This window comes from Amblyraja radiata, chromosome 5 (genome assembly GCF_010909765.2).
Source record: "Amblyraja radiata isolate CabotCenter1 chromosome 5, sAmbRad1.1.pri, whole genome shotgun sequence".
Lineage (NCBI taxonomy): Eukaryota > Metazoa > Chordata > Chondrichthyes > Rajiformes > Rajidae > Amblyraja > Amblyraja radiata.
The window spans coordinates 81,763,685-81,791,626 of NC_045960.1; the positions used below are offsets into that span (position 1 = coordinate 81,763,685).

Below are 27,942 nucleotides of genomic sequence, written 5' to 3' on the forward strand. Positions count from 1 at the left end.
TATCGTGAGTCTTGCATGGGAACTTTTTAACTCAGCGGGCAGGCAGCAGCAGATTGTCGCTCCCTTCAGTTTCACCCCACCTACACCCCTCTGCTTCCCGGCCATGTGTGTGACCCCTTCCCTCCCCTGTCCAGCTCCCCGCTCATTGCACCGGCGCGGGGGCTTTGCACTGTCTTCACGTCGGCAATGCCAGCAGGTCAGTGCCAGTCACCGGAGACGTCAGGACCAATGGGACACCGACCCCCAGGCCCACTGCAAGCACGGAGATCCCAGAGACCCACAGCCAGCAGCAGCCCAGCCCCGTTCCAACTCCAGAGGAAAACTGCAAACTGGCCGGAGACGTCAGGACCACCAGAAGCCGCTCCCCGATGGGCCGCTACGGCGACAAGTGGCAGTTCGCCCACAGCCCGAGCTGTGCCCCCTCATCGGGACACCGACCACCAGGCCCACTGCAAGCACGGAGATCCCAGATCAGCAACTCCAGCCCAGCCCCGCTCCAGCTCCAGAGGAACACGCTCCCCGTATGGGCAGAAGCTGATGGTGTGCAAGGTACGTTTTGTTCTTGGGGTCGCGCAGCTCGGGCTGTGGGCGAACTGCCACTTGTCGCCGTAACGGCCCATCGGGGAGCGGATTCCTCTGGAGTTGGAGGGGGAGGGGGGTATTATGCCGTTTGATCGCCCCCTACTATCCCAGGGACAGGGAGACAGGACGTTCACCGAGGGCGGCCCGCAGAGGTGACAGCGGAACCTCCGGTCGGCCCTGGAAGAAAGGGGAACTAAATCAACTTCATAAAAGAGAAGTGGAGGGTATATTGCCCGGGAGGGTATATCGCCTACCTGGAAGAAACCGGACATTTTTTCCAGGATGTCGTCTGCACACCAAAGCTCACCAAAGCTCACGTTTGGCGCCAAATGCACGTCGCCTCTGCTGCACACGGATATAAGAGTGTGAAAATGTCGCCTTAGGCCGCCTAAGGGCATGTAGCCCCGCTAGGGTGACATGAGTGCGAGAGGTGATTCAATGCTGCGGTCACATTTACAAATTCAGGAATTCATTCAACACACTGCATTTCACACAGACATTTATTCTGCAAGAAAAAACTACATTGAAGACTCAAACTCGCGACCGAGGAACTGCCGGGATCAAGGCGCAAACTCGCGACCTTGCGGATATGAGCCGAGCACTCTACCACTGAGCCAGCCATTAAAATCTACGCAAAAAAATTTCCATTCCGAAGGCCGACAAATTCCGAATTACGAAAAGTGTCTGGTCCCAAGGCTTTCGGATAAAAGGTTGTGCACCTGTACTTCCATTTTTCTTCTGTGCTATAAAGTAACTTGAGTGGGGTGAGGAACAGCATTCCCATTACATTTAGTATTAGAGTAGAAACAAAGAAGCTGCTTAATAAACAAAAGGACACAAAGTACTGGAGTAACTCAGCAGGTCAGGCAGCATCTCTGGGGAACATGGAAAGGTGACTTTTCGGGTCAGAAGAAGGGTCTCAACCTGAAATGTCACCTAACCATGTTCTCCGGGGATGCTGCCTGACCTGCTGAATTACATTACTATTAGAGATGCTTCTGTAACTTTAATTGGTAGGTAGCAACCAGTGAAAAAAAACACAGCTTTACAACTATTTAGATATGCTTTGGTACTTGACAAGACAATTTATTCAAATTAAAAGATATGTTGTTAAGTAATGTAACATTCACCAATGCTTTACGAGCACTGAAACCAACCATTATGATTGGGACATCCTGAGTTTTGCCCCGTTGTATATTACAATGTTCATTAAGCTACATTGAAATCCCCAGGTTGAAATGATGGGAGGAATTCTAAACTGGCCATCCTGCCACTTAGCACGGTTATAGACATATTTGTTAAGTCAATTAAATATTTGGGGTGCGTGTGCTTCCATAGAGCCATGCCTCAAGACAATGGTAGAAGACAGCTGTTTTGGGTGTTTGGATCACAAAAAGATGTTTGAATATTCAGAGGAGATGTGCTTTCATTATAACAATATAATTCTACAGAACCACCAATCAATGAGTCAATAGTACTTTATTGTCACGTGTACCCAAGTACAATGAAATTATTTTTGTTGTCAACAGTTCAGTGACAACCCTGCTATACATTAGGCACAATCATACTAAGTATAAAAGTGCAAGATTGTAGACCACTCAGAGCCCGTGCACAAGAGTTGCCATGTTTTAGGCGGCAACTCATCAAGTCCAAAATCTTTTTAAAATGTTAGAGTCTTAACTCGGCCATAAAGGCCCATTGTCCTGGCAGCATCACTGACTCAGAGTCGCAGAGATTGGCCTGGCCAGGCGTTGTTTTGATGTCCTCCACTGCTGCACTGCTGCTCCATGCTACTCTACCTCTGCAAGCTGCGTCAATACCATGTGCTCGGCCACTTGTGGTGGCTCCTGATCTACCGGTCCCAGGCTCCTTCAGGGCCTCCAGAGGCCCACTTCGCCGGCTTGACTACCCTGATGACACCTCGACACCGGCCCGTTAACGTGCATCGGGCGTCTCCCGCCGCCGAGCCAGAGTGCCTCTGAGGGTGCAGGAGGTGAGCCACCAGTCCACTCAACGGCATCGATCTTTGCTTTTGTCCGCCGCCGGTTCTATCTTGATGCCTCTCCTTTCAATATTAAAGCAAACAATGGAATAGTAAGTATTGAAACTGCATTTAATTACTTGCATTTTGTGCTTAAATAGAATCATACTGCCTGGAAACAGGCCCTTCAGCCCAATTTCTCCATGCCAACCAAGATGCCCCATCCACAGTTGTCCCATATCCCTCTAAACTTTTCCTTATCATGTAAATATTGTTATTGTACCGGCCTCAATTTCCATATCCCTCTAAATCTTTCCTTTCCATTTAAATATTGTTATTGTACCGGCCTCAATTTCCTCCTCTGGCAACTCGTTCCATATACCCACCACTCTCTGTATTAAAAAGTTGCCCCTCAGTTTCCTATTAAATTTTGTCTCTCTCACCTCAAACGTATTCATTTGATTCTTGATTCCTCTACTCTGGGTAAAAGACTGAACATTTACCCTTAATATTCCCCTTATGATCTTATACATCTCCATAACATCACCCCTTAGCTCCCCGTGAATGAAGCTAGCCTGTCCAACCTCTTGCAATAGTTCAGGCACTCATGTCCTGGCAACATCCTTGTAAATCTCTGTACTCTTTCCAGTTTAACATTCTTCCTTCAGCAGGGTGACCAAAACTGAACGAAATACTCCAAATATGCCTCACCAACGTCTTGTACAGCTGTAACATAACATCCCAACTTCTGTACTCAATACACTAATTGATGAAGGCCTATGTACTGAAAGCTTTCTTGACCACCCTATCTACCTGTGATGTCACTTTCAGGGAACTATGTACCTGCACTCTTAAAACTCTCTGCTCTACAGCACTCTCCAGGGTCCTGCCATTTACTGTGAAGGTCCTGCCCTGGTTTCACTTCCAAAAATTGAACACCTTGCACTTAACTGCATTTGATTCCATTAACCATTCCTCAGCCCACTTGGGCACCTAATTGTGATCGCGGTGTAATTTTTGATAACCATCTTTGCTATCTATGATGCTACCACTTTAACGTCATCTGAAAACTTACTCATCATGCCTTTTACATTCTCATCCAAATTGTTAATATAAACCTCAGTCATGGCACACAACTAGTCAGTGGCATCCAGTCCAAAATAAAACGTCCCACCATCACCGTCTGCCTTTTTCCATGAAGTCAATTCTCTATTTAGTCAGCTGGCTCTCCCTGGATCCCATGCGATCTAACCTTCTAGAACAGCCTACCTTGCCAAACCTTGTCAAATGCTTTGCTGAAATCTATACAGCCAACATCTAAGGCTTTGCCCTCAACAACCTTTTAGTTTACCTCTTCAAAAACTCAATCAGATTCGCAAGACATGATCTCCCACGTACAAAAAAAACCATGCTGACTATCCCTAATCAGCCCGACTATCCTAGTGCAAAAATATCTTATTCCTCTGAATCATTTTCAGTAACTTTCCTACCACAGATGTTAGGTCACTGGACTATAGTTTTAAGGCACAACATTAGCTACCCTCCAATCTTTCGGCACTTCATCTGAACCTGATGATTCATATATCTCAGCCAGGGCTCCTGGATTTTCTTCTCTAGCTCCCCTCAGTATTCTTGAATATTTGCAATCAGGCCCAGGAGATTGATGTATCTTCATATGCCTTGGGAGATCCAGCACCTCCTGAACCATATTATGTACTATCCTCATAACATGACCATTAACATCTCAAGTCCCCCAGTCTTCATGACTTTCCCCAAGAGAGTAAAAAGAGAGAAGTACTCATTGAGGACCTTGCCCATTTCCTGCAGCTCCACATAAGGATGGCGGCTTTAGTTTCTGAGAGGTCCTATTCCTTCTGTAGTTACCCTGTTTCCCATAATGTCCATAAAATCTCTTTGGATTTTCCATAATACTAACTGCCAGAGCTATCTCCTGCCTACTTTTGCCCTCCTGATTGTTTTCTTAAGTATGCTCCTCAATTCCTGAAATTCCTCCATGGATATGTTTGATCCCAGCTGTCTATACCTGCCCCATGCCTCCTTTTTCCTGACCAGATCCTCAATTTCTCTTATCAACCAAGGTTCCGTACTCCCCCTGCCTTGCTCTTCACTCCAACAGGAACATGCATGCGCAGAATTCTTGTCATCACACTTTTAAAAGCATCCCACTTTCCAGATTTATTTTGCCACCTACCTACCTACCTACCTACCTACCCACCTACCTACCCACCCACCCTATTACTAAAGCTCTCATCTTGACCACGTATGCGTTGTAATTAAATTTACACAAAAACGATCCCCCATAGCGCTATGATTTTTTGCCACCTTACTCACCATTCTCCTCTGCTGCGTCAAATAAGTATTATTTGTGATAAATAAATATATCGGTGAAATAGTACAAAGGTTATGAAGATTTAAAAATCGTAAAAACCGCCCCTTCCGGAACCCGCTGTCAATAACGCAGCGAGGAGAATAAAAAGCTGAAGGGGCCCAGGGTGTTGAGCAGCTTGCGGAGTGTCAGCAGCTCGCGGGCTGCTTCTGCGGCGAACAGCCGGAAGCTGCTGAGTTGAACCGGAAGCCTCTGAGTGAAGCCAGAGTGGGACCGGGATCTGCTGCATGAGGCCGAAATCTGAAGGTGTGGGGTGAGCAGAGTGCGAGCCCCCCCTCCTCCCCATCCCTCTTTCCCCACACCCCCCCTTTTCCCACCCCCCTCTTTCCCACACCCCACCTTTCCCCACCCCCTCCCCCACAAACCCTCCCCTGAGTGGTGGAATATTGCGTTGGGGGAACAGGTGAGTGTTCCCCCAACGCTCCTCTGCTCAACTCGCATTACGTTGAGCAGAGTGCGAGTCCCCCCTCCCCCTACCTTCCCCCACACCCCCCTTTCCCCCCTCCCCCACACCCCCCTCCCCTGAGTGGTGGAATATTGCTTTGGGGGAACGGGTTGCATCGGGGGAACAGGTGAGTGGTGGAATATTACGTTGGGGAATGGGTTGCGTTGTGGGGACCAGCCCTCCCATGTGACTGGGATCCAACGGGTCCCAATTAGTCTAGTACTATTTTAAAGCTAATAGAAAACTGGTCACTGGTCCCAGAAGGCTCGCCCATGGATAGATTAGTCACTTGCCCTTCCCATTTTAAAAGAAATCAAGCTTTGCCCTCTCTCATGTAGGGCCCACTGCATATTGCCTGAACACATTTGACAAGTTCCACCCTGTCTAACCCCATGCCAGTCTATATTGGGAAAGTTAAAATCCCCTACTATGACAACCCTAATAATCCTGCAGCTGCCTGCCTGTTTATCATGTATCTGTGTACACTGTGAATGGCTCAATTGTAATCATGTATTGCCTTGCCGCTGACTGGTTAGCACGCAACAAAATATTTTTACTGTACCTCGGTACACGTGACAATAAACTAAACTCAAACTCAACTCAAATCTCCTGGCATATTTGTTCTTCTAATGGCCATTGAATCTGAACAAAAAGCACAAATGCTAAAATGCCCTCAGCAATTTCAGCATCATCCATGAAAAGAGGTTGAGTTAACAGTTTAGGTCAAGTCTGAGGATGGATCTTTGACCTGAAAACTTACTTCTATTTATTTTCCCACAGATACTGCATGTTTTCAGCATTTTGTATTTTTATTTCATTTTCCCAATGATGTCATGCCAAGTGGCCTACAGTTAGCTACGTTTGAGACATTTGATTTATGGTTTTAGTATCTGTGGGGTGGGTCATAACTTGAGGTTTCAGAAGATCGCAAGCATTATCTCTGCAGCCACTTATTACAAGGCCCTTTGGTGCAAGAGACTTGTCCATCTTTGGTTTGCCTGACGCTGGTAATTATTTTATTGCCTGGCGTTTTAATCCCTTAGCTTTATTATACATGGCATGAAATGAATCAATAGATATTTTATTTCCCCCAACCACTAATATGAACATTCTAAGCATCTAATATATTTAACATCAACAGCAGAAACTTGATTTTTTTTCCCTGTCTGAGACGCTCCGTCATATCATTGTGTGTCCATCTTCCATCTTGCTGAGTTTCACATCAGTGTTCGCTGTCTAATGTTATTATGGCCTTGGGGGTGTAATTTATTGTGCGTGGATGCAGTTGGTTCTGAGACAAAGTTGTGAGTGTCTGAGTCAAGCGCACCAAGCGCATTTGCCTCATTGCTTCGACTGGTCGCCATTGAGAGCAAAGCTGCAGCGCCGACATGAAGCGTCCCGCCCGCCACGCCCTTGCCATTCCTCTGCTCTCCGCCCGTCCGCCGTCGCCACGGTAACCGTGACGTCATCTCCCCCTGCGTCTCATTGGAGGAAACCCCGTGGCGCGGCCGGCCTGTCAGAGCGGGCCCGAGCGCCCGCCCTCCCTTCCACAGCCGCAGCTGATTGGCTGAGATCCCCGGGCCGGCAGCCACGCCTGCGGCTCATTAGTCAAGCGGCCTGTCAGTCATGGCGGAAGCGAGCTCAGGGGGAGGGTGTAGTCCGGCCACGCCCACCCGTCCGTCACGCAGCGAAGGCCCGCCCCCACCTCCGGTCTTCCTCCGGCCAAAGTTGATCCATTTGAGGAGATAGAAGCCCGAGCCAGGTTTGTTGTTGGGGAATCTGCCGTGATAACCACCACTCTCTACGCGTGGCAAGCAAAAATAAGAGAGAGAGCGTGGGGCCGTTTGTAAAATAATTAAAGGGTGAACAATGCCTTCAAGTCAAAACACATTTAATCTGCCCGCAGGGCTGAGGGGGTTAGCTTAATTTTAAAGATTTTTTTGGATAAAAAAAAAAAAATCCGCCATGTTCCCTTGTTTGTACTTTGCACGAAGTGGATCCGCGCCTCTCTGCCTGAGATCGGTTGTGGAGGCAAAGCAAGCGGATGTAGATAAGACTCTTCTTTAAGGCATCCACCCTCTCGCCCTGGTCTCTCGCTCGGCGCCCACCTATCAAACTCTCACCGACACATTGTTTTTTTTAATGAGAATCAATTTCCTCTTTTTCTCAACAGCCTGCATACCTTTTGACTGGAAGGCGGAGTGAGCAGTAGCCCAGCCCTCGGTGTAACGAAGGCACAGCAGCAGAGCCCACAGAGAGAGAGAGACCAGCCGACAGAAGCATGGAGAACACAGAGCAGGTGAAGCAAGAGAAACCGGCCGAGCAGACCAACAACACCCCGGAGAACGTCAAGCAGGCTGAGGCGCCAGAGAAATCGCCCCCCACCAACCCCGAGAATGCAGAGCAGGTGCAGAGAGCCAAGCTGGCCGAGCAGGCCGAGAGGTACGATGACATGGCCGCTGCTATGAAAAAGGTGACCGAGCAAGGCTCCGGGCTCAGCATCGAGGAGAGGAACCTGCTGTCGGTTGCTTACAAGAATGTCGTGGGCGCCCGCCGCTCGGCGTGGAGGGTTATCTCCAGCATCGAGCAGAAAAACGACAGCGACGAGAAGAAATTGCAGCTGATCAAAAGCTACCGGGAGAAAGTAGAGGGGGAGCTCCGTGAAATCTGCGGCGACGTCTTGGTAAGAGCCGCACAAAGGACGGGGGAAGCCTTAATCAGAGGTTGCGTTCGCCTTGCAACAATTGTAAATTAAATTATTAAAAAAAAAAAAAAGCAAAACAAATTAAGCGCAATTTTGTGCAATTTTCGGTCAGGCGTCTTTCGTGAAGTGTTTGCTTTAGCAATATTTTAAATATGAAATCTGGTTCTGGCGACACTTAACATTGTTAGTACGCTGCGAACTTGTGCACACGTGAAAAGAAGAGATTTGACCCAGTCCTTCAGATTACTGGTTATGTGGTTATGATAAGCTTGATTCATTTAAAGTAACATCCAGTCGAAATGTAATATTGTAACCATTAGTGGAGTGACGTTTCCAAAGATTAATTATGAATCTGAATGCTGATTTTTGGCCATAGCTGATCAGTGGTAGAATAAGCCGTTCTTGAACAAATCTGATATTTTATATTTCGTCATTAACCATCTAATATGGGTTTTAAGTTCAAGTTTGTAATATTTAGCTGGTTGCCCGTGCACCAGTTTTCTGCACATAGCTTTGAAAACGTCTGTTTCGTTGATTCTGTACTGGAGAGACGCATTTGCTGTTTACACTAACTGCGATGGATACTTGCAAATGGATTTGATTTTTTTTAACTGGGGAATTTTACTTTTTAGATTTTTGGGCCTGGTCAGTATGGAATAATGCATAAAATTCGCATGGAGCCATCCTATCTGATTTGGTATCTTTTCTGAAATGGGAGCTCTGTTCGTTAAAGATTGTGGGCTGAAAGCATTTTTAAGGCGTTTAATTTTCAAGGCAATAATGGCCACCTTTTAAACGTGATTGCTTAATGTGGTGGAAAATTATTCCCATTTTGAGCGTGGGTTTTTTTCTGTTGAAAATTCTCCACCTCCTTTCTCTCCCACCTCCTTTCTCTCTCCCCCACCCCCGCCCGCACGCCTGCGCGCGCACATACACATATCGAAAAGTGTCACATAATTAAATTCCTAATCGGCTGTTCCTAATTAATAATGTGTCAAATCAGTGAGTTCATGGCTATGACTGTTGACTTGTCGCATTTTGTCATGGTTTTAAGTTTAGCTTGGGTGTGCATGCTGGGTGGGGCGACTTGGTGTGAATCATATACTATCACATCAGTTTTTTCATATCTTGCTGTTGCAGCCAACATTTGCTTTGTTCGTAATAATTATGAAGGTTATAAATCTGACTTAATTTTGCTAATTTTAATTAATCATTTTCATAAAATCAATTGAGAATTTCTTTATTCTAAGCTGAAAATATTGAAATTGTATAATATGAGTAGAATGCTTCGGAAAATCACTTTAAATAAACACAATTGCTTGGTGTTTTTTCTGGATTGAAATCTGTGTTTCTCACAAATGATCATCAAAGGTCTTGTTCAGTAAAAGCCTGAGGCTGAAGTTCTCAGACACCTCTGTACTTGCAAATTTTCATTTTCACCCATGCTTGGGACATCTGTCACATTGTATTTAAGAAGGAACTGCAGATGCTGGAAAGATCGAAGGTAGACAAAAATGCTGGAGAAACTCAGCGGGTGAGGCAGCATCTATGGAAGGAATAGGCAACGTTTCGGGTCGAGAAGCTTCTTTGGACGTCACATTGTATGATCTTTTTCTTGATTTCCTTTGTTGAAGTTCTCAAAATATATGATCTTAAGTTTTTCATTTTTAACATCCACTAGACCAGGTGCGTACCCGTTGGGCCTGTCCCCCAAGGCAATATTCCACCACTGACCCATAGCCCCCAACTGCGCAGACGCGTCTGAGGGTTTCCCATTGTGATGCCAGAGATCCCCGTTGTGACGTGGGTCATGGCAATCCTCCCTAAAACTGCGCCTCGCCATCCCTCTTCCTACCCCTATCCTCCTCCTTTCCCCCTCATCCCGCAGCACTCCCTCCCTTCCCCGCCTCTTCTTTCCCCTCCCCCACTCCCTCCTTCTCCTTTCCCCTACCCTCAGTCACTCCCTCCCTCCCTCCATAACCCCTCCCTACACCCCTCCTCTCCCTCTATATTCCTGCTCCCCCATTCCTCACCTCCCCCCTATCCCACTCTCTCTCCTCACCTCCCCCACTGACCTCCTCTCTCTCTATCCCCCCCCCCACTCTGTTCCTCCCCCTCCTCTCCCTGTATCCCCCCCCCCCCTCCTCTCCCACGCTCCCTCACCTCCCCCACTTTCCCCTCCCTACCCCCCTTTTCCTCTATCCCCCTGCTCCCACACTCCTCACCCCCATCCCACCCCACCACAATTAAAATCGTGATTTTTCTTTAAAATAACCAAAAAACAATGTTATTTAATGAAAATGGAAGAATTTGATTAAAACTGACCATTTTGGGGGAAATCGCGTTTTTTTTGTATGTAAATGAGATTCAGGATCCAATTGTGATGTCGAGCGTGGCTGACGGCAGGGCAAGTGGAAAAGTGATTTTTGTAAAGTTTAAAATGTCGATGACTTGTAAAATATACCATCAATCTGAATGAAACTTGCTTCATTTACATCACAGGCCAAAAATTGTAGCGCTATCGTGTACCGTTTTGGTGGGATTTTGGGATCTTGCGCACGTAAACTAACAAGATGAGAGTTTTACTAAATAAATATCAAAATAATATAATATATATTATATATATATATATATTAGCAAGCAATTCTAAATGGGGTTCATTCTGTTTGTCGGTATAAATTCCTGTTGGGGTTCCTGTGATCAGCCGGTTTAAATGTAGTGGAAATTGTGGCTTTGCAACTTCCTCCTGCTTTTTATTTTTCAATATTGGCCCTGCCCCTGTTGAGAGCCTCCTTCAGTTAGATGTATATTGCTTTAGTGTGGCAGATGGAATTGGTTGGTAATCTAATAAACTATTTTTGGATGTTTCAATGAAAGCAAGGGATGCTACCGACTGGGTTGTAACATAGTATTAAATGGTTTTTGCCCCAGCCTTCTGTCTCTGGTTACTACTAGCTTCCAAATTGAATTGCTGACTCAGCACCAATCTGCAATACGGCTTTGGGTGTCTTTTGCAGTTGACATCACTATCTTCTCCCATACTGAGGACAAACATAGTAATGTTTGCCCTCAGTATAAGGTTAAAATGTTATAAGGAACTGGAGAATATTCCTAGTCAAAGTTGGATTGATTAAATGTACTGGTCTTTATTGAATAAACCTGAAATTAATGTTCAAGGGATTTGAGCTTGAGGTGAGCAATATTCACAGCAGGCAGTGAAGAAGGCGAATGGTATGTTAGCATTCATAGCAAAAGGATTTGAATATAGGAGCAGGGAGGTTCTACTGCAGTTGTACAGGGTCTTGGTGAGACCACACCTGGAGTATTGCGTACAGTTTTGGTCTCCTAATCTGAGGAAAGACATTCTTGCCATAGAGGGAGTACAGAGAAGGTTCACCAGACTGATTCCTGGGATGTCAGGACTTTCATATGAAGAAAGACTGGATAGACTCGGTTTGTACTCGCTATAATTTAGAAGATTTGAGGGGGATCTTATAGAAACTTACAAAATTCTTAAGGGGTTGGACAGGCTAGATGCAGGAAGATTGTTCCCGATGTTGGGGAAGTCCAGAACAAGGGGTCACAGTTTAAGGATAAGGGGGAAATCTTTTAGGACCGAGATGAGGAAAACTTTTTTCACAGAGAGTGGTGAATCTCTGGAATTCTCTCCCGCAGAAGGTAGTTGAGGCCAGTTCGTTGGCTATATTTAAGAGGGAGTTAGATGTGGCCCTTGTGGCTAAAGGGATCAGGGGGTATGGAGAGAAGGCAGGTACAGGATACTGAGTTGGATGATCAGCCATGATCATATTGAATGGCGGTGCAGGCTCGAAGGGCCGAATGGCCTACTGCACCTATTTTCTATGTTTCTATTATAGACAACATGCTGGAGTAACTCAGCAGGGCAAGCATCTCTAGCGAGAAGGAATGGGTGACATTTTGGATCAAGACCCATCTTCACGTAGTACTATGATAATTATGAGTGATATTTTGATGGGTGGGTGACAAATGAAAAAGCAGTTAAAAATGCACCAGCCTGTGGGACGTCTTCCTTGGAACCGGACAGATTTGAGGGTAGAAATTCTATGTTGGTATTTTATTGAATAACATTTATGCCAAAGGGTCTGGAATGTGGTCATTGCAGTGTTCATTTTTTCAAATGAGTATGGGACTCATTCTAATCGCTTATGGTTCATTAGGCTTAAGATTTGCCATGGAAATGGTTTGAAATTGCTGCTACTTCACAGCTTCAACAACCCAACACATGGACTGTGTGGAGTTTAATCTCTGCATAACTTCCATTAGATCCAGTTTCCTCCTGCATACCAAAGATGCACCTTTGGTACATTAGCCACGCTAGATTGGCCCAGCTCTAGGTGTAATACAAGGGAATTTGATAGGTAAGAAAAAGAATGAGTTGCAGGGATATAAAAGGGGATGACTTCACTGGGAGCTGGCTTGGACCAGTGTTGCAGTAAGTTTGTTGAAATTTCAAGAGTGAAGTTATCTAAATTTGATGAAATACACCTGAAAGTGGGCAACATGGATTAAAAAATATATTAGTTATTAGGTAAATAGGCATTGTCGAGAAGAGGTGTAGTGCAGGAATTGAAAAGATAGATGTATTTTAAAAGTAAAGTAGCAGGCTGGTTTACATTGGGGAGACAAATAGAATAGGGAACATTGTCTGGGTAGCTGCCACTCTATTTAGTTAATGACCAATTGTGCACACATGGCAAGATATGCCCTTGGAGCTGTCTGAATTATGTTATCAAATTAGGAGATATAGTTAATTCTTCAGAAGCTGGAAGCATTTGCAAGCATATATTAATGAGATGAAGGAATTGAATAAACTGCCAGATGGATTTTGGCATCAATATTTGAGAAGTTGCAGTTTTAAACAAAAGCAATAATTCTGAATGTGCTCTGGCCTGCAGTGAAGAATTATGAGGTATGAGTTCAAGGGCAGCACTACAGATTGAATGAATGTGACATTGCTTGAATTCTATATTTACTTGAGATATAGATAATAACCCAAAATAGAAATGTAAATCCTAAAATTACTGGAATTTAATTTCGATAGTTGCCTGGTGTCGAGGAAATATCATGAAAAATAGGTGTTTTTCATGAGAGTGTTTTTGAGGCAATTTCTTGGAAATCCAATTTCAAAAAGTTAGGTAAATAAGTTGAGAAAGCAATGCCATACTTAATAGATTAAATGAAGGAGTTATAGTTTGAGTGCTGGGTGAACAATGTGTGCCTGTGAACACAGTTGCATCCGTCACTGGGAGGTGCTGCAGACCCTGCAAATTCCTTTTAGTACACAAGTTCTCTGTTGCAAGTTTTTTTAAATTCCACTGTTGGTGTGAAGGAAGTGTCGATTTTTGAACTGTAAATCCATTTTGCATGGACGGATTGTTACATCTGGTGGCTGTTCAGCAAAGCTGACTTTATCATTTGTATGTGTTGAAGAGGCCAAAGCAAATGTCTACTAAGCTAACTTATCCTCTGCTTTCTTACTTAATTTCTTTAGTGTATGAAAACTGTAGTTAATTTCTGATGCAGAATGTTATGTTTAAAAATATACTGTTGGCCACAATTTCCCCCCTCAGATACTATCATGATTTAAAAAAAAAAAACATTTCCTTGTTAAATAACATAAGAAATGGAAGCAAAAAAAAGATGGTATGGCCACTTTGCTCTGGCATTCTGGTTTATCATGTGCTTTACCACCAGCTTGTGACACTTCTCATTCTTACTCCCCAACCAATCATTTTCCATGTTGTGCAGGATCTATTGTTCCCTGCTTTAAGTATATTTGTCATGTAGGGGTTGAATATTCTGAAGAAGTTAAAAAAAAACTGCATAAATTCCACCTCTCCTCTTGTAAATAACAAGTCACTCAATCTTTTTGTCCAGTGTCCCATCCCTCCCCCCACACCATCCTAAATTTAAAAAAATTATTTGTTCTACTTTGAATTACTGTTGCTTTCTTTGACAATGCTTAGCTTTGTAATGATTTATACAACTAGTTCTGTTATAACACGTTTGTTTATAATGCTGGTTGGATAAAACGGGAATGATGAATTGGGGAACATCAACGGTATTACGCAGGCCGAATTGACTACAACATCATTTTGGTTGGTAATAAGAGAACCACATAAGTTGCTTTGGAAAATCACTTATTTTTAAATTTAATCTTTTCCCAATGTCTCAGTCAACCTGGGGATCAGTTCAGCTTATCATTTATGAGATTGTAGAACTGATGCGTCTTTTGCATTGCATTTGCTCATGAAAGTCGGAGAACTGCACCAGTCCATTTGTCGATCTTCAAAGACATTGGTGACTGTCTACAAGAGCAATGCTTGGAAGATGCAACATAGAAAGCTTGTCCACACAAAGTTGGCACCATTTTTTTTTCCAGTTCTGAAGTAGGATCTTTGAAATGTTCTGTTTCAGCAGTTCAGGCAGCATCGGTGCAAGAACTATTTTCGTACTGTTTTATTTCAGATTTACAGTATTTACAGTTTCATAATTTTTCTTTATTTTTATTTGCTCTCATTATTTCAGTCATGTTCATTGTGCAAGCACTAATTATTCAATAATTAGAGTTCAACAGCCATGAAAAAAATTGTGTTTGAGAGGGGAAAGGTGGGGTAAATATCCTTAATTAAATTGTTTGCTAATTTGGTAACGAAGCACTTTTCTCTCCTATAATATACTCAGTTCCACAGTGCACTTCATGATTTTTGTCACTGTCCCTCCTTGGGACTAAATTCCCATTTAAACATGTCAATCCATGAACATCTCTAAATGTCAATCCATGAACAATTATCTAAATGGTGGCCTATTATCTAAATGGTGGCCGACTAGGAAAAGGGGAGATGCAGCGAGACCTGGGTGTCATGGTACACCAGTCATTGAAAGTGGGCATGCAGGTGCAGCAGGCAGTGAAGAAAGCGAATGGTATGTTAGCTTTCATAGCAAAAGGATTTGAGTATAGGAGCAGGGAGGTTCTACTGCAGTTGTACAGGGTCTTGGTGAGACCACACCTGGAGTATTGCGTACAGTTTTGGTCTCCTAATCTGAGGAAAGACATTATTGCCATAGAGGGAGTGCAGAGAAGGTTCACCAGACTGATTCCTGGGATGTCAGGACTGTCTTATGAAGAAAGACTGGATAGACTTGGTTTATACTCACTAGAATTTAGGAGATTGAGAGGGGATCTTATAGAAACTTGCAAAATTCTTAAGGGGTTGGACAGGCTAGATGCAGGAAGATTGCTCCCGATGTTGGGGAAGTCCAGGACAAGGGGTCACAGCTTAAGGATAAGGGGGAAATCCTTTAAAACCGAGATGAGAAGAACTTTTTTCACACAGAGAGTGGTGAATCTCTGGAACTCTCTGCCACAGAGGGTAGTCGAGGCCAGTTCATTGGCTATATTTAAGAGGGAGTTAGATGTGGCCCTTATGGCTAAGGGGATCAGAGGGTATGGAGAGAAGGCAGGTACGGGATACTGAGTTGGATGATCAGCCATGATCATATTGAATGGCGGTGCAGGCTCGAAGGGCTGAATGGCCTACTCCTGCACCTAATTTCTATGTTCTATGTTTCTATCTCCATTTGTAACTGTGCCATCTATAATGGTGTTTGTTGCCAACTATTTTACTTTTTTTTTCCAGAATACCAGAATATATTAGAAGTTTAAAATTAATGTCAGTTGTTTGCTGGTAGCAGTCCAAAGTATCTAGCTTTGCAAATTATAGTTTTATACCACTCTCCAGTCTAAATATTTCAAACTTATATTGTGGTGTACTACACTGATCTGATCTGATTTTCTGCAAGTAAAATTATTTTATGGGCCAGGGATTTTTTGCTGTTTGCTAATTCAAATGTTTCGGTATGTCAGATTTAAATGGAAAATCATGCTCACAAATATAGAATATCACCCAATATAATTTAAGGTACACAAAATTGCTGGAGGAACTCAGCGGGTGCAGCAGCATCTATGGAGCGAAGGAAATAGGCGACGTTTCGGGCCGAAACCCTTCTTCAGACCAATATAATTTACTTTGGTTTGTCCAGTTTGGTTGAAAGTCTTGTATTTGGTATTATGACTGCATACAATCCAATTTTCCTGTGAACTAATTTTCTAGATTTCCTATGTGCTGCTGAACTTTAAAAAAAACATTTCCTGTCGCTTGTGCTTTTTGTCAGGAACATAGTTATTTGGTTAGTTTCTAATTTCTCCAAAGTGGGGTAGATTTTGCATTTATTTAACTTGTTACATTCCTATTGCATCTTAAATGGTATTGTCTAGTGCCATCTACTATTTTTGGGATAATGTCACAATTTTAAGCATATGGAGGCATATTGCTGCTAACTGCTTGTCGCCAACCTCTGGAGCATCATGACCTGATACAAAGTTCGTTCATTTATTAAGCATTGCAGATAAAGTTTTTTTTCAAGAAGGTAGAAACAAGGCACTGCAGATGCTGGTTTACGAAAATACATTCTTGTTCTGGTGGCAGTTGTAAATCCGCAAGCTGGATCTTGTGGTCCTTTTATCTGGATATAGGTTTAGAGATTTAAATGTGTAAAACTGGATTTACAGAGTAAACTGAATGAACATCAATATAAAAGCTGTTTCAGTCTGGCTAGAATTGTTAAGTTCTGGAACCCACCAAACACATAGGAGATGTAAAAAAAAAAGAATTGAGGTGATAAATTTTGGACTTTAGTGTGGTGAAGTAAATAACACTGAAATTGACACCAGTATCTGGAAATACAATTAATAGTTGACAATCTGTCTGATGATCAACACAGAGTTGCAGTGTTTCCGTGTAACTGTGGGATCCCTCAGCATGCATCTATGTAGGAGACATCAATGGGGGGGGGGGGAGAGGGAGGAGAGGGAGAGGATGCATTATGTGGTGGTCAAGAATGCATTTTGGCAAAAGTTTAGTGGTTCCAAAGAACCACATAATAGAACAAAGAGTAGGATGATGATGATTTTGTGATGTGATTGCAGTAGCATTTTTAAGTATTTAAGGTAGGGTAGATAAAGAGTAAAGATTGAATAGTATTTTGAGAGAACAAGAGTTGAGCGCATGTTCTATTGTTACTTTGAGTGACCCTAGTAATTTTTGCAAGGTTTGGGTAGTGTAATTGAGTGGTGAGTTCATTAACAGAATCAGCTAGTGTTAAAACCAGCAAAGAAAATTGAGTGATCAGTAATAATATAGGAACAAAACCCCCTATTTGATCTTGTGATAGACCCGGGCCTTTGGAAAATTGGGTTGTTAGTGGGCAAAGATCTGGGAAATGGAGTATAACATGGAAAAATCATCCATTTTGGGAGGAATAATAGAAAGCGGATTTTAATACAAAAATAGGGAGGTTATAGTTCAATTATAAACTTTTGTGGAGTGTCTGGAGTACCGTTTGCAGTATTTCTCTCTGAAGAAGGATTATCCATGCATTTGAAACGGTTAAGTGGTTTACTCACCACTAACTTCCATCCAGCACTCAAATACACCTGGACCATTTCCGACACTTCCCTACCATTCCTTGACCTCACTATCTCCATTGCAGGTGATAGACTTCTGACCGACATCCACTATAAACCCACTGACTCCCATGGCTATCTGGACTACACTCCTTCCCACCCTGCTTCCTGTAAGGACTCCATCCCCTACTCCCAATTCCTCCGTCTACGCCGCATCTGCTCCACGGATGAGGCGTTCCACACCAGGACATCTGAAATGTCCTCATTATTCAGGGAACGGGGGTTCCCCACCTCCACCATAGATGAGGCTCGCACCAGGGTCTCTTCCATACCCCGCAACACTGCTCTCTCTCCCCATCCCCCCCACTCGCAACAAGGACAGAGTCCCCCTAGTCCTCACCTTTCACCCCACCCGCCGTCACATACAAAAAGTAATCCTCCGTCAGTTTCGCCACCTCCAACGTGACCCCACCACTCACATCTTCCCATCTCCCCCCATATCTGCCTTCCGCAAAGACCGCTCCCTCCATAACTCCCTTGTCAATTCTTCCCTTCCCTCTCGTACCACCCTCTCCCCGGGCACTTTCCCTTGCAACCGCAAGAGATGCAACACTTGTCCCTTTACCTCCCCCCTCGACTCCGTTCAAGGACCCAAGCAGTCGTTCCAGATGCGACAGAGGTTTACCTGCATCTCCTCCAACCTCATCTATTGCATCCGCTGCTCTAGATGTCAGCAGATCTATATCGGTGAGACCAAGCGGAGGTTGGGCGATCGTTTCGCCGAACACCTCCGCTCGGTCTGCAATAACCAAGCTGACCTCCCGGTGGCTCAGCACTTCAACTCCCCCTCCCACTGTCTCCGACCTCTCTGTCCTGGGTCTCCTCCATGGCAACAGCGAGCAGCACCGGAAATTGGAGGGACAGCACCTCATATTCCGCTTGGGGAGTCTGCATCCGGGGGGAATGAACATCGAATTCTCCCAATTTTGTTAGTCCTTGCTATCTCCTCCCCTTCCTCAGTCCCCCTGCTGTCTCCTCCCATCCCCCCCCCCCCCCCCCCCCCCCCCCCCGATCAGTCTGAAGAAGGGTTTCGGCCCGAAACGTTGCCTATTTCCTTCGCTCCATAGATGCTGCTGCACCCGCTGAGTTTCTCCAGCTTTTTTGTGTACCAAGTGGTTTACTCGTTTGATACCTGGCATGACCAGGTTGTGTTACAAGGAAAGGTTGGAACCTATTCTGCTGGAGTGTAGAAGCATAACAAGATCCTGAGGAGTGTTAATGGTGTGGTGGGCGTGGAGAGGGTGATTTCGCTTGTGAATCTGGAACCAGGGGAATACTTAGTTAAACCAAAACCTAGGTTGTCAAGTGCAGTTCCTTTTGTTTGAGGATTGAGTCTTTTGAACATCCTTGAAGAGTGATGGAAACTACTAAGGCATCAATCGGCTAGTTCTTGGTAGGCTAGCAGAGTTTCTCTTTTTTTTTGGCCTGTTCATTCTTCATAACCACTGCAGGAGATGTAGATTATAGGCTATGTGAACTTGTAGCACTTCTGAAATGGATTCATACTTTAAATTAGACACTGAACTTGCTTGATATTTGACTTTTTCCTTTTACTTCTAGGGATTGTTGGACATTTACTTGGTTCCCAATACCACCTGCTCAGAGAGCAAAGTCTTCTACTTGAAAATGAAGGGCGATTACTATCGGTACCTCGCTGAAGTTGCTTCTGGAGAAGACCGAAAACGTAAACTCAGTTTTTGTTGCTTTAGAAAATTAATTTTTTTTTTAAAACTCAAAACAATTAATGTGTCTACTCTGAAATATGATTTTGTTTATAATGCACAAATATTGCATCAAATAATTCAACACAAGTTTAACATGTCTAAATACAAATTATGATAAGCTGAAGGAGCCCCAGAAAATAATGGAGCACTTCAGTGACAATTATGTTGTTCAATATTTAAAATCAACACTAATAATATAATGTTGCATCTCTTACATGGACATTCAACATCTTGAATGTATTCCGTTACATTTTTCAATGTTGCAATAGTAACTGCGGAATTAACAACAAAAAACATTTCTATGACAAACTAAGTTTCAATTTAAGCATCTCATTATTTTTGTAGAAACGATAGAAAACTCGCAGACAGCGTATCAGGCAGCTTTTGACATCAGCCGTGATGGTCTGCCATCAACACATCCAATCTGTTTGGGTCTTGCTCTTAATTTCTCTGTGTTTTACTATGAAATTCTCAACTGTCCAGAACGTGCCTGTAAGCTGGCAAAAGATGTAAGTTGTACATGTTTTAATTTTTGAAGAATTTAGATGGAATACATTTTAACTTTAGATTGTCATATCTATGCAGACAAGTATTGTTAATGTTTTCTCGGGAATTGTTTTTGTTCTTTGAAGGCAATTGATATGTTCCTGGGGTCTAGATTTAATGTCAAAGTGTCCATTATTAATATGAAGAAGTTAACAGTGGAAACCAAAAAGGTAGTTCATAGTTGCATCTGGTGGTCAACTAATCAACAAATTTAGCTTTAGAAGTGAGTTGAATGGATGGAAATCCAGGTAGTAACAATGTTTCCCTGATTATTTTTTTTGGCATAGATTGAGTAATTTGCATGTTTTGAAATGTTCTTTTTAAGCACGTCAGCAGTCAGCTTTTCTCAAATATGGAAGTCCTAGAAAGGCTGGAGATTCAAGCAATAATCATCGATCCCTAATATTCATAAATGCAGCTAGGCAGGTGGATTGAGGCTTCACTAATTGAGTGAGTCACCTATATGATTGGAAATGGACCTACTTGTGTCCATCTTTAAGGGTACAAATCACTTTGCACAATGTTTTTTTGTGTACTAAAGCGGTGGTGCAGTTAGATGCAGTCCATCTCTAATTTAGCAATTTGGTTGTCTCAAATAACAAAAATTGAAGCATCAGTTATTACAATCTTCGTTCATCCTTTGCTTCAAGAACAACAACTCTGGCTGATTTCATCTATCCCTGTAGAAGAAATCCTCTGTGCTTGGAACCATTCTCACCAATCTTTGGACTCTAGCAGTTTTGTCCTTCTAAAAAAACTGGACCCAATACTCCAATTAACATACCCTACCTCTTGATGATTTATGTGCCTGTATACCCTGGTCCCTCCATGCCTGTACTATGTATATTTTTCAAATTGTTGTCAAATTTATCATGTCATATTACTCTGCATTAAATGGTATGCCCATTCTATTCAGTTCATAAGCAAAAAAAAAATGTTAATAACATTTTGAAATTATTTTTTTAAAGATGCATAGATACATAGAAAATAGGTGCAGGAGTAGGCCATTCGGCCCTTCGAGCCTGCACTGCCATTCAATATGATCATGGATGATCATCCAACTCAGTATCCCGTACCTGCCTTCTCTCCATACCCCCTGATCCCTTTAGCCACAAGGGCCACATCTAACTCCCTCTTAATAGCCAATGAACTGGCCTCAACTATCCCTCTGTGGCAGAGAGTTCCAGAGATTCACCACTCTCTGTGTGAAAAAGTTTCTTCTCATCTCGGTCCTAAAGGATTTCCCCCTTATCCTTAAGCTGTGACCCCTTGTCCTGGACTTCCCCAACATCGGGAACAATCTTCCTGCATCTAGCCTGTCCAACCCCATAAGAATTTTGTACGTTTCTATAAGATCCCCTCTCAATCTCCTAAATTCTAGCGAGTATAAGCCAAGTCTATCCAGTCTTTCTTCATATGAAAGTCCTGACATCCCAGAAATCAGTCTGGTGAACCTTCTCTGCACTCCCTCTATGGCTATAATGTCCTTCCTCAGATTTGGAGACCAAAACTGTACGCAATACTCCAGGTGTGGTCTCACCAAGACCCTGTACAACTGCAGTAGAACCTCCCTGCTCCTATACTCAAATCCTTTTGCTATGAAAGCTAACATACCATTCGCTTTCTTCACTGCCTGCTGCACCTGCATGCATACTTTCAATGACTGGTGTACCATGACACCCAGGTCTCGCTGCATCTCCCCTTTTCCTAATCGGCCACCATTTAGATAATAGTCTGCTTTCCTGTTTTTGCCACCAAAGTGGATAACCTCACATTTATCCACATTATACTGCATCTGCCAAACATTTGCCCACTCACCCAGCCTATCCAAGTCACCTTGCAGTCTCCTAGCATCCTCCTCACAGCTAACACTGCCCCCCAGCTTAGTGTCATCCGCAAACTTGGAGATGTTGCCTTCAATTCCCTCATCCAGATCATTAATATAAATTGTAAATAGCTGGGGTCCCAGCACTGAGCCTTGCGGTACCCCACTAGTCAATGCCTGCCATTGTGAAAAGGACCCGTTTACTCCTACTCTTTGCTTCCTGTTTGCCAGCCAGTTCTCTATCCACATCAATACTGAACCCCCAATACCGTGTGCTTTAAGTTTGTATACTAATCTCTTATGTGGGACCTTGTCGAAAGCCTTCTGAAAGTCCAGATACAACACATCCACTGGTTCTCCCCTATCCACTCTACTAGTTACATCCTCGAAAAATTCTATAAGATTCGTCAGACATGATTTACCTTTCGTAAATCCATGCTGACTTTGTCCAATGATTTCACCACTTTCCAAATGTGCTGCTATCCCATCTTTAATAACTGACTCTAGCAGTTTCCCCACTACCGATGTTAGACTAACTGGTCTGTAATTCCCCGTTTTCTCTCTCCCTCCCTTCTTAAAAAGTGGGGTTACGTTTGCTACCCTCCAATCCTCAGGAACTACTCCAGAATCTAAAGAGTTTTGAAAAATTATCACTAATGCATCCACTATTTCTGGAGCTACTTCCTTAAGTACTCTGGGATGCAGCCTATCTGGTCCTGGTGATTTATCGGCCTTTAATCCATTCAATTTACCCAACACCACTTCCCGACTAACCTGGATTTCACTCAGTTCCTCTATCTCCTTTGACCCGCGGTCCCCTGCTATTTCCGGCAGATTATTTATGTCTTCCTTAGTGAAGACGGAACCAAAGTAGTTATTCAATTTGTCCGCCATATCCTTGTTCCCCATGATCAACTCATCTGTTTCTGACTGCAAGGGACCTACATTTGTTTTAACTAATCTCTTTCTCTTCACATATCTATAAAAACTTTTGCAGTCAGTTTTTATGTTCCCAGCCAGTTTTCTTTCATAATCTATTTTCCCTTTCCTAATTAAGCCCTTTGTCCTCCTCTGCTGGTCTCTGAATTTCTCCCAGTCCTCTGGTATGCTGCTTTTTCTGGCTAATTTTTACGCATCATCTTTTGCTTTGATACCATCCCTGAGGGGCGCTAATTGTTCCCGTTGGTTAAATTGACATATTCTCACCTAATTGACTGGAGACCCATATCTGCTTCTCGAAACCAAAATGTTCAAGATCAATTGAGATTGCTATATTTTCTAACTAATTAATCCACAAGTCAATCTCAATGTCTACTGCTGAATGGAATTGACATGTGGGCTCCTGGGATCAGCAAGAGTTGCTTGTGGCGAAGTTGCAAAGGACTTGAAGAATATCTAGTGATGAGGATGTATATGCTCCTAATTTTTCAATTTAAACAGTGCTTATTGTTTGATATTCTGAAGATGGGTTGTAGCTCCTATGTCCCAGATCTTGGATATGGTGCCCTTTTTGTTAATAGGGTGGTGCAGTTGGTAGAGCTGCTGCCTCACAGCGCCAGAGACCTGGGTTCGTTTTTGACCTCGGGTGTGGAGTTTGACCTCGAAGGTGTGGAGTTTGCACATTATCCCTGTGACTGCAAAAGTTCCCTCCAGATACTATGATTTCCTCACACATCCCAAAGACTGATTTATAATTTATTTGGCTTCTGTAAAATTGCACGTATTCTGCAGGGAGTGGATGAGAATGTTGAATAACCTAGTGTGAGCTGGTGATCGATGGTCGGCGTGGACGTGGTGGGCCAACGGGCCTGTTTCCATGTTATATCTCTAAACCAATTATTATTGTCTGTAATTGCCATTGATTTTTGAAAATCATTTATTGATTAGATAATGATGCCAGGCATGTATTGAAATGTACGATCATAGTCGTGACTGTACGATAAATAAGGTTTTGGCTCCACTGGACTAGATATCACGCTAAAATAAGGAATGGTTCCAGTCGTGATTTGAGTTCTGCCATGTCCTGGTAATATCAGATTGTCTGCAGTTCTTCCTAGCCTGTGGAGATTAATTAATCATTTCGACAACGCCTGCAGAAGATGTTTTTTAAACTTCCACCCTCTGACATTGTTCTCTTCTTTCTAATTTCCAAATTGTCTGTTGCTTACTAGGCATTTGAGAAGGCTATTCATGAGCTGGATATTCTTCAAGATGATAACTACAAAGACAGTACCCTCATTATGCAGTTGCTAAGAGACAATCTTACAGTAAGTTACTTTAGACTTTTACCGTTGCAATTTTTGAGTATAATTCAATACAGAAGAGATTACAGTTGCACATGTCTGCTTTATGATATGCATTGTTGTGGCCATAAACTAAATTATGGTATTTTTAAAATATTCTGATATGTGGTGTATAATGAATGACTTGTGGAATGCATTTTATAACAATTTGCTTAAGCAAGTATGTCACTATTACTTGTCATCCGGAGGTTAATCAATGGAATTCACTAGCCTAAAGGGATGTGGAAGTTTGATCACTGGCTAAAAATCAATCCATTTCTAGCTTTTATGGGAACATAGACACTGGGTTCATGCAGGAAAGTAATATTTAAATAAAAGAACAGCTGTGATCTCATTTAAGGATAGAGCAGGAAGTTGGGGAGGAGAGTGAGAGTTCCCATAAGGTTGGAGACAGTTATGACGATAACTTAGGGAGGTTACGGAGAAAATGAGAAGAATGGAGGCATTGAGTAAAGCAAACACGAAATGGTGAGTGAGGAGCAAGGAGGCCTAGCCTTGAAGGAGGAGTAAAAAGCAGTGCTAAAGGTTGTACGAAGCAGTGAACCTGCACCAGAATGCTGGAGGGAGTATTAACATGGAGGTGAGATGAGCAATGGAGAGCTTGTTTGAATTAGAACGCTAGTTAGCTGCTGCCTGCTTAAATCTGAGGAGGTGGCTAAGGAAGAAGTCAGAATCAATGGCTTGCACTGGAGATATGGACCATAGCTTCAGTTTCTCCAGTGTAGAGATGGAGGAAGTTTTGTGTGTCATCGCAGACATTTCAAGTAATGATGCAGAGAAGAACTACGAATTATTGATGTATACACAGCAATATGTGAACAGGGAAAAGGTCTGGGCCAAGAATAACCCCCCTTGGGGATTCTGGGATACCCCAAAGGCAAAGGTGAAGAGAGGGACAAGAAACTATCCCTGAGGCAATGGTTGGTTTAGAGAGGAATAACCCTATTGAGGTAAATGGCCAATAAAAGAGAGTTTATCGATGGGTCTGGTAGCATCTGTGGAAAACCTGGATAAGTGACATTTCAGGTTGGGACTCTACAGTCATTGGTAGGTCGGGGTGGGTTGCCGAGCCATGTTCTCCAAAGATGTTGCCTGATCTGCTGAGTTACTGAAGCACTTTGTCTCTTTTTTGGTAAACCAGAATTTGCAGTTCCTTGTGTCTAGAAGAGTTTATATTACATGAAGGTTGCAGAATCAGTTCTATCAAAAGTTGCAGCATGGTCAAAGAGAAACGGGGATCATGCATCATTGTGACAATCACAAAGAATAGGTGTGATTTTATTTAAGGCATGTGGAAGGGGCTGAAATCATTGGAGGCGTGCAAATGGGTACGTGTGTGATTCAAAAGCATTAATAAGAAAATGGAGATTAGTCAGTACCAAATGAGTCTTGGAAATATTAAATGGGTATTCTCAAGAGTGGGGGGACATTATGGGTTTATCATGTGCTTGGTTTATCTTACTGTAGTGAATGGCCTGTGTGTACCAAGTGATCTCAAATTGATGTGGGAACTGCACTGGGGAAATGATGAACTGGGAGAGTGGTAAATTGGTTGGGAATTTTGACACTGAATGTAGATGAGGATAAGAAATTATGCAAGTAGACTGTTGCAGATGTTTTCTGAACATACGTATAATTGTGAAGTGTACTGGGAGTTTAAGGTACGGGGAAACTACAAACTGGACAGCATTGGGAGTGGCGTGAACAGTTGAGTTGCTACCTCACAATATCAGTAACCAGAGTTCATTCCTGACCTTGAGTGCTGACTATGAGGAGTTTGCATGCTCTCCCTGTGACCCCATGAATTTCCACCAGGTGCTCTGGTTTCCTCTCGCTTTCCAAAGACGGTGGCCAGTATGTTGCCTAAGTGCATAAGTGAGTGGGTAGAATAGGGGGGAGTTGATGAGAATGTGGGATGAATAAAAAATGTGATTCGTGTACAATTAGTGATAATGGGTGGATGATGGTTGCTGTGTACTGGATGGGCATAAGAGCTGTTTGCATGTCACATGTCTCCATGGCTATGCATAATGACATTTGTCTACTTGTTATAAAATACAGAGAATTGAGCTGTGGATAAGGTAAACTGGAACTGTTAGTTCCTGTGGATAAAATAAATTTATAGGTTATGAGATTTAAGCAACAATAGCCATGAAAGTTCTTAAGATTAAGTTAGGGAAGGTGAACATAAACAGATACAGGTCATTATTTATTTTGATAATGAAATGCCATTTTGGAACAATTATCTGTCAGAGTTGCCCACAAATAATTTTTGCCAAGTACAGTAAGAAATTGTTTTTAATACTCAGTTATTTAATATTGAGGGAAGACTGTTTGGATGTTATTCCATTTTAATGTTTATAGTTCTTTTTTTTTAAATGTGTTGATTTTTAGTTCTACAGATGAGAATAAATTTTTGTTTCCTCTCTCCTAGTTATGGTCAAGTGAGAGTGCACAAGATGAGAGTGAACCTGCTGCAGCCGAGCCTGGAGAAAATTAAATGCACACAGGGTCTAATCCCCAAAGTTTTTACACATCTCCATTCCTTACTGCTCCACTCAAAAATTCCTCTTGCAACAAACTTGTCAGTGCTGTACTGATTATGTATGGAAAGTCCCTAATTTAGTCTTTATATATATACACACACACAAACGCCATTGCTTTAAAAGAAGTCAATCCCTTGAGTTGTGTTGATGGTTGTCTGCCTTCCTGGTATGCAGTTACTGCTGTAGAAGAGTATATAGTTTTAACTTTATAATGTGAGTAACCTCCAAATAAAATAGAGGACAGAATGTTTAATATTTCAACTATTTGCAACGTTTGTATTGTGATCATAATTAATAGAAATTTGCTGCACTTGGACATAATTGGGTTTTACTCTAATACATCTTTTTGCTTGCTTCCCATATTCCAACCATCTTTCTGTATTCACCAGGTTATAGTTCTGCAGGAGTTGCCTTGTGCATTGAGTACTCTTTCACTCTCCTTGATATACAACTATCATTAATTGAAAACCGGTGTAGTTAAAGCAAAACGTATAATGCACACGTCATTAATCTGTAGGAAGACTGATCTTATATAATTGTCACTTTGTGCAAATACATATAATACTGAAGACATTTAAAAATACAATCAGGTTTTGAAAAATGTACCTTGTGATTTTGGAATTTTGTGGATTGTCACCTTTAAAAAAAAATAAATAATAATAATAATAATAATAATAATTGTACACTTGTCCATGTCTATAGGATATTCACTTCACTGTACTGTTACAGCACATTTCTGCTCAAGTTTGGAATTATGCTTGTAAATGATTAAGTCACATGCATGACATTCGATACACTGGAATGGGAAACATAACTTTGGATTGTGCCCAATATTTTTTAAAGCATTATTTCTTTGCAGGTTTGTGCAAATGTAGGGAATTTTCAGTGAGATTTGGACCAGTATAATTGTTAGTCATTTTATCATAATGCCCAAAGGCTCTGTGAAAATGTTAATGCCCAATGTAACACAAAATAAATGACATTTTATAGACCATTTTACCGACTGTGTAAATTACTTACCTGAACAGCAATGAAAGATATTTATAAAATAATATCTAGAAGTGTTTAAAAGTTTATCACTGAACCATTAAGTTGGTTTTTAAATTATATAGATCTATAGGTTTTTTGGGTATTGTTCATGTGCAATCATTGCCAAATGTGAAGTTCTCATGGCTCTGAGCTTTGCTTAATGACTGTAGTGGAAAATAATGTTGTTCCTATTAATACTGTTCAAAGATGCAGCACATGCCTTGACTTTTATTTCCTTCACCTTGAATGTACAGACACTCCACAACTTACATACATTCCATAAAC

The 27,942-nt window shown here is 42.5% G+C and overlaps 1 protein-coding gene across 3 annotated transcripts; it reads left to right on the forward strand.

Annotated features, from left to right (window-relative positions):
- The first annotated feature begins 287 nt into the window (after positions 1-287).
- ywhaq (tyrosine 3-monooxygenase/tryptophan 5-monooxygenase activation protein theta) lies at positions 288-27,624 on the forward strand. 3 transcript variants are annotated; one of them, XM_033021615.1, is made up of 6 exons: positions 288-301; positions 7,626-8,098; positions 19,245-19,368; positions 19,754-19,917; positions 23,951-24,046; positions 26,517-27,624. In XM_033021615.1, the coding sequence occupies exons 2-6, from the start codon at positions 7,697-7,699 to the stop codon at positions 26,580-26,582; spliced, it is 852 nt and encodes a 283-aa protein (XP_032877506.1). In that variant the 5' UTR covers positions 288-301; positions 7,626-7,696; the 3' UTR covers positions 26,583-27,624. The 3 variants fall into 3 exon arrangements, with proteins under 3 accessions (XP_032877506.1, XP_032877504.1, XP_032877505.1); XM_033021613.1 differs by lacking the exon at positions 288-301 and adding an exon at positions 7,075-7,177 and having other exon boundaries at positions 7,589-8,098; XM_033021614.1 differs by lacking the exon at positions 288-301 and adding an exon at positions 7,163-7,277 and having other exon boundaries at positions 7,589-8,098.
- Positions 27,625-27,942: the final 318 nt, after the last annotated feature.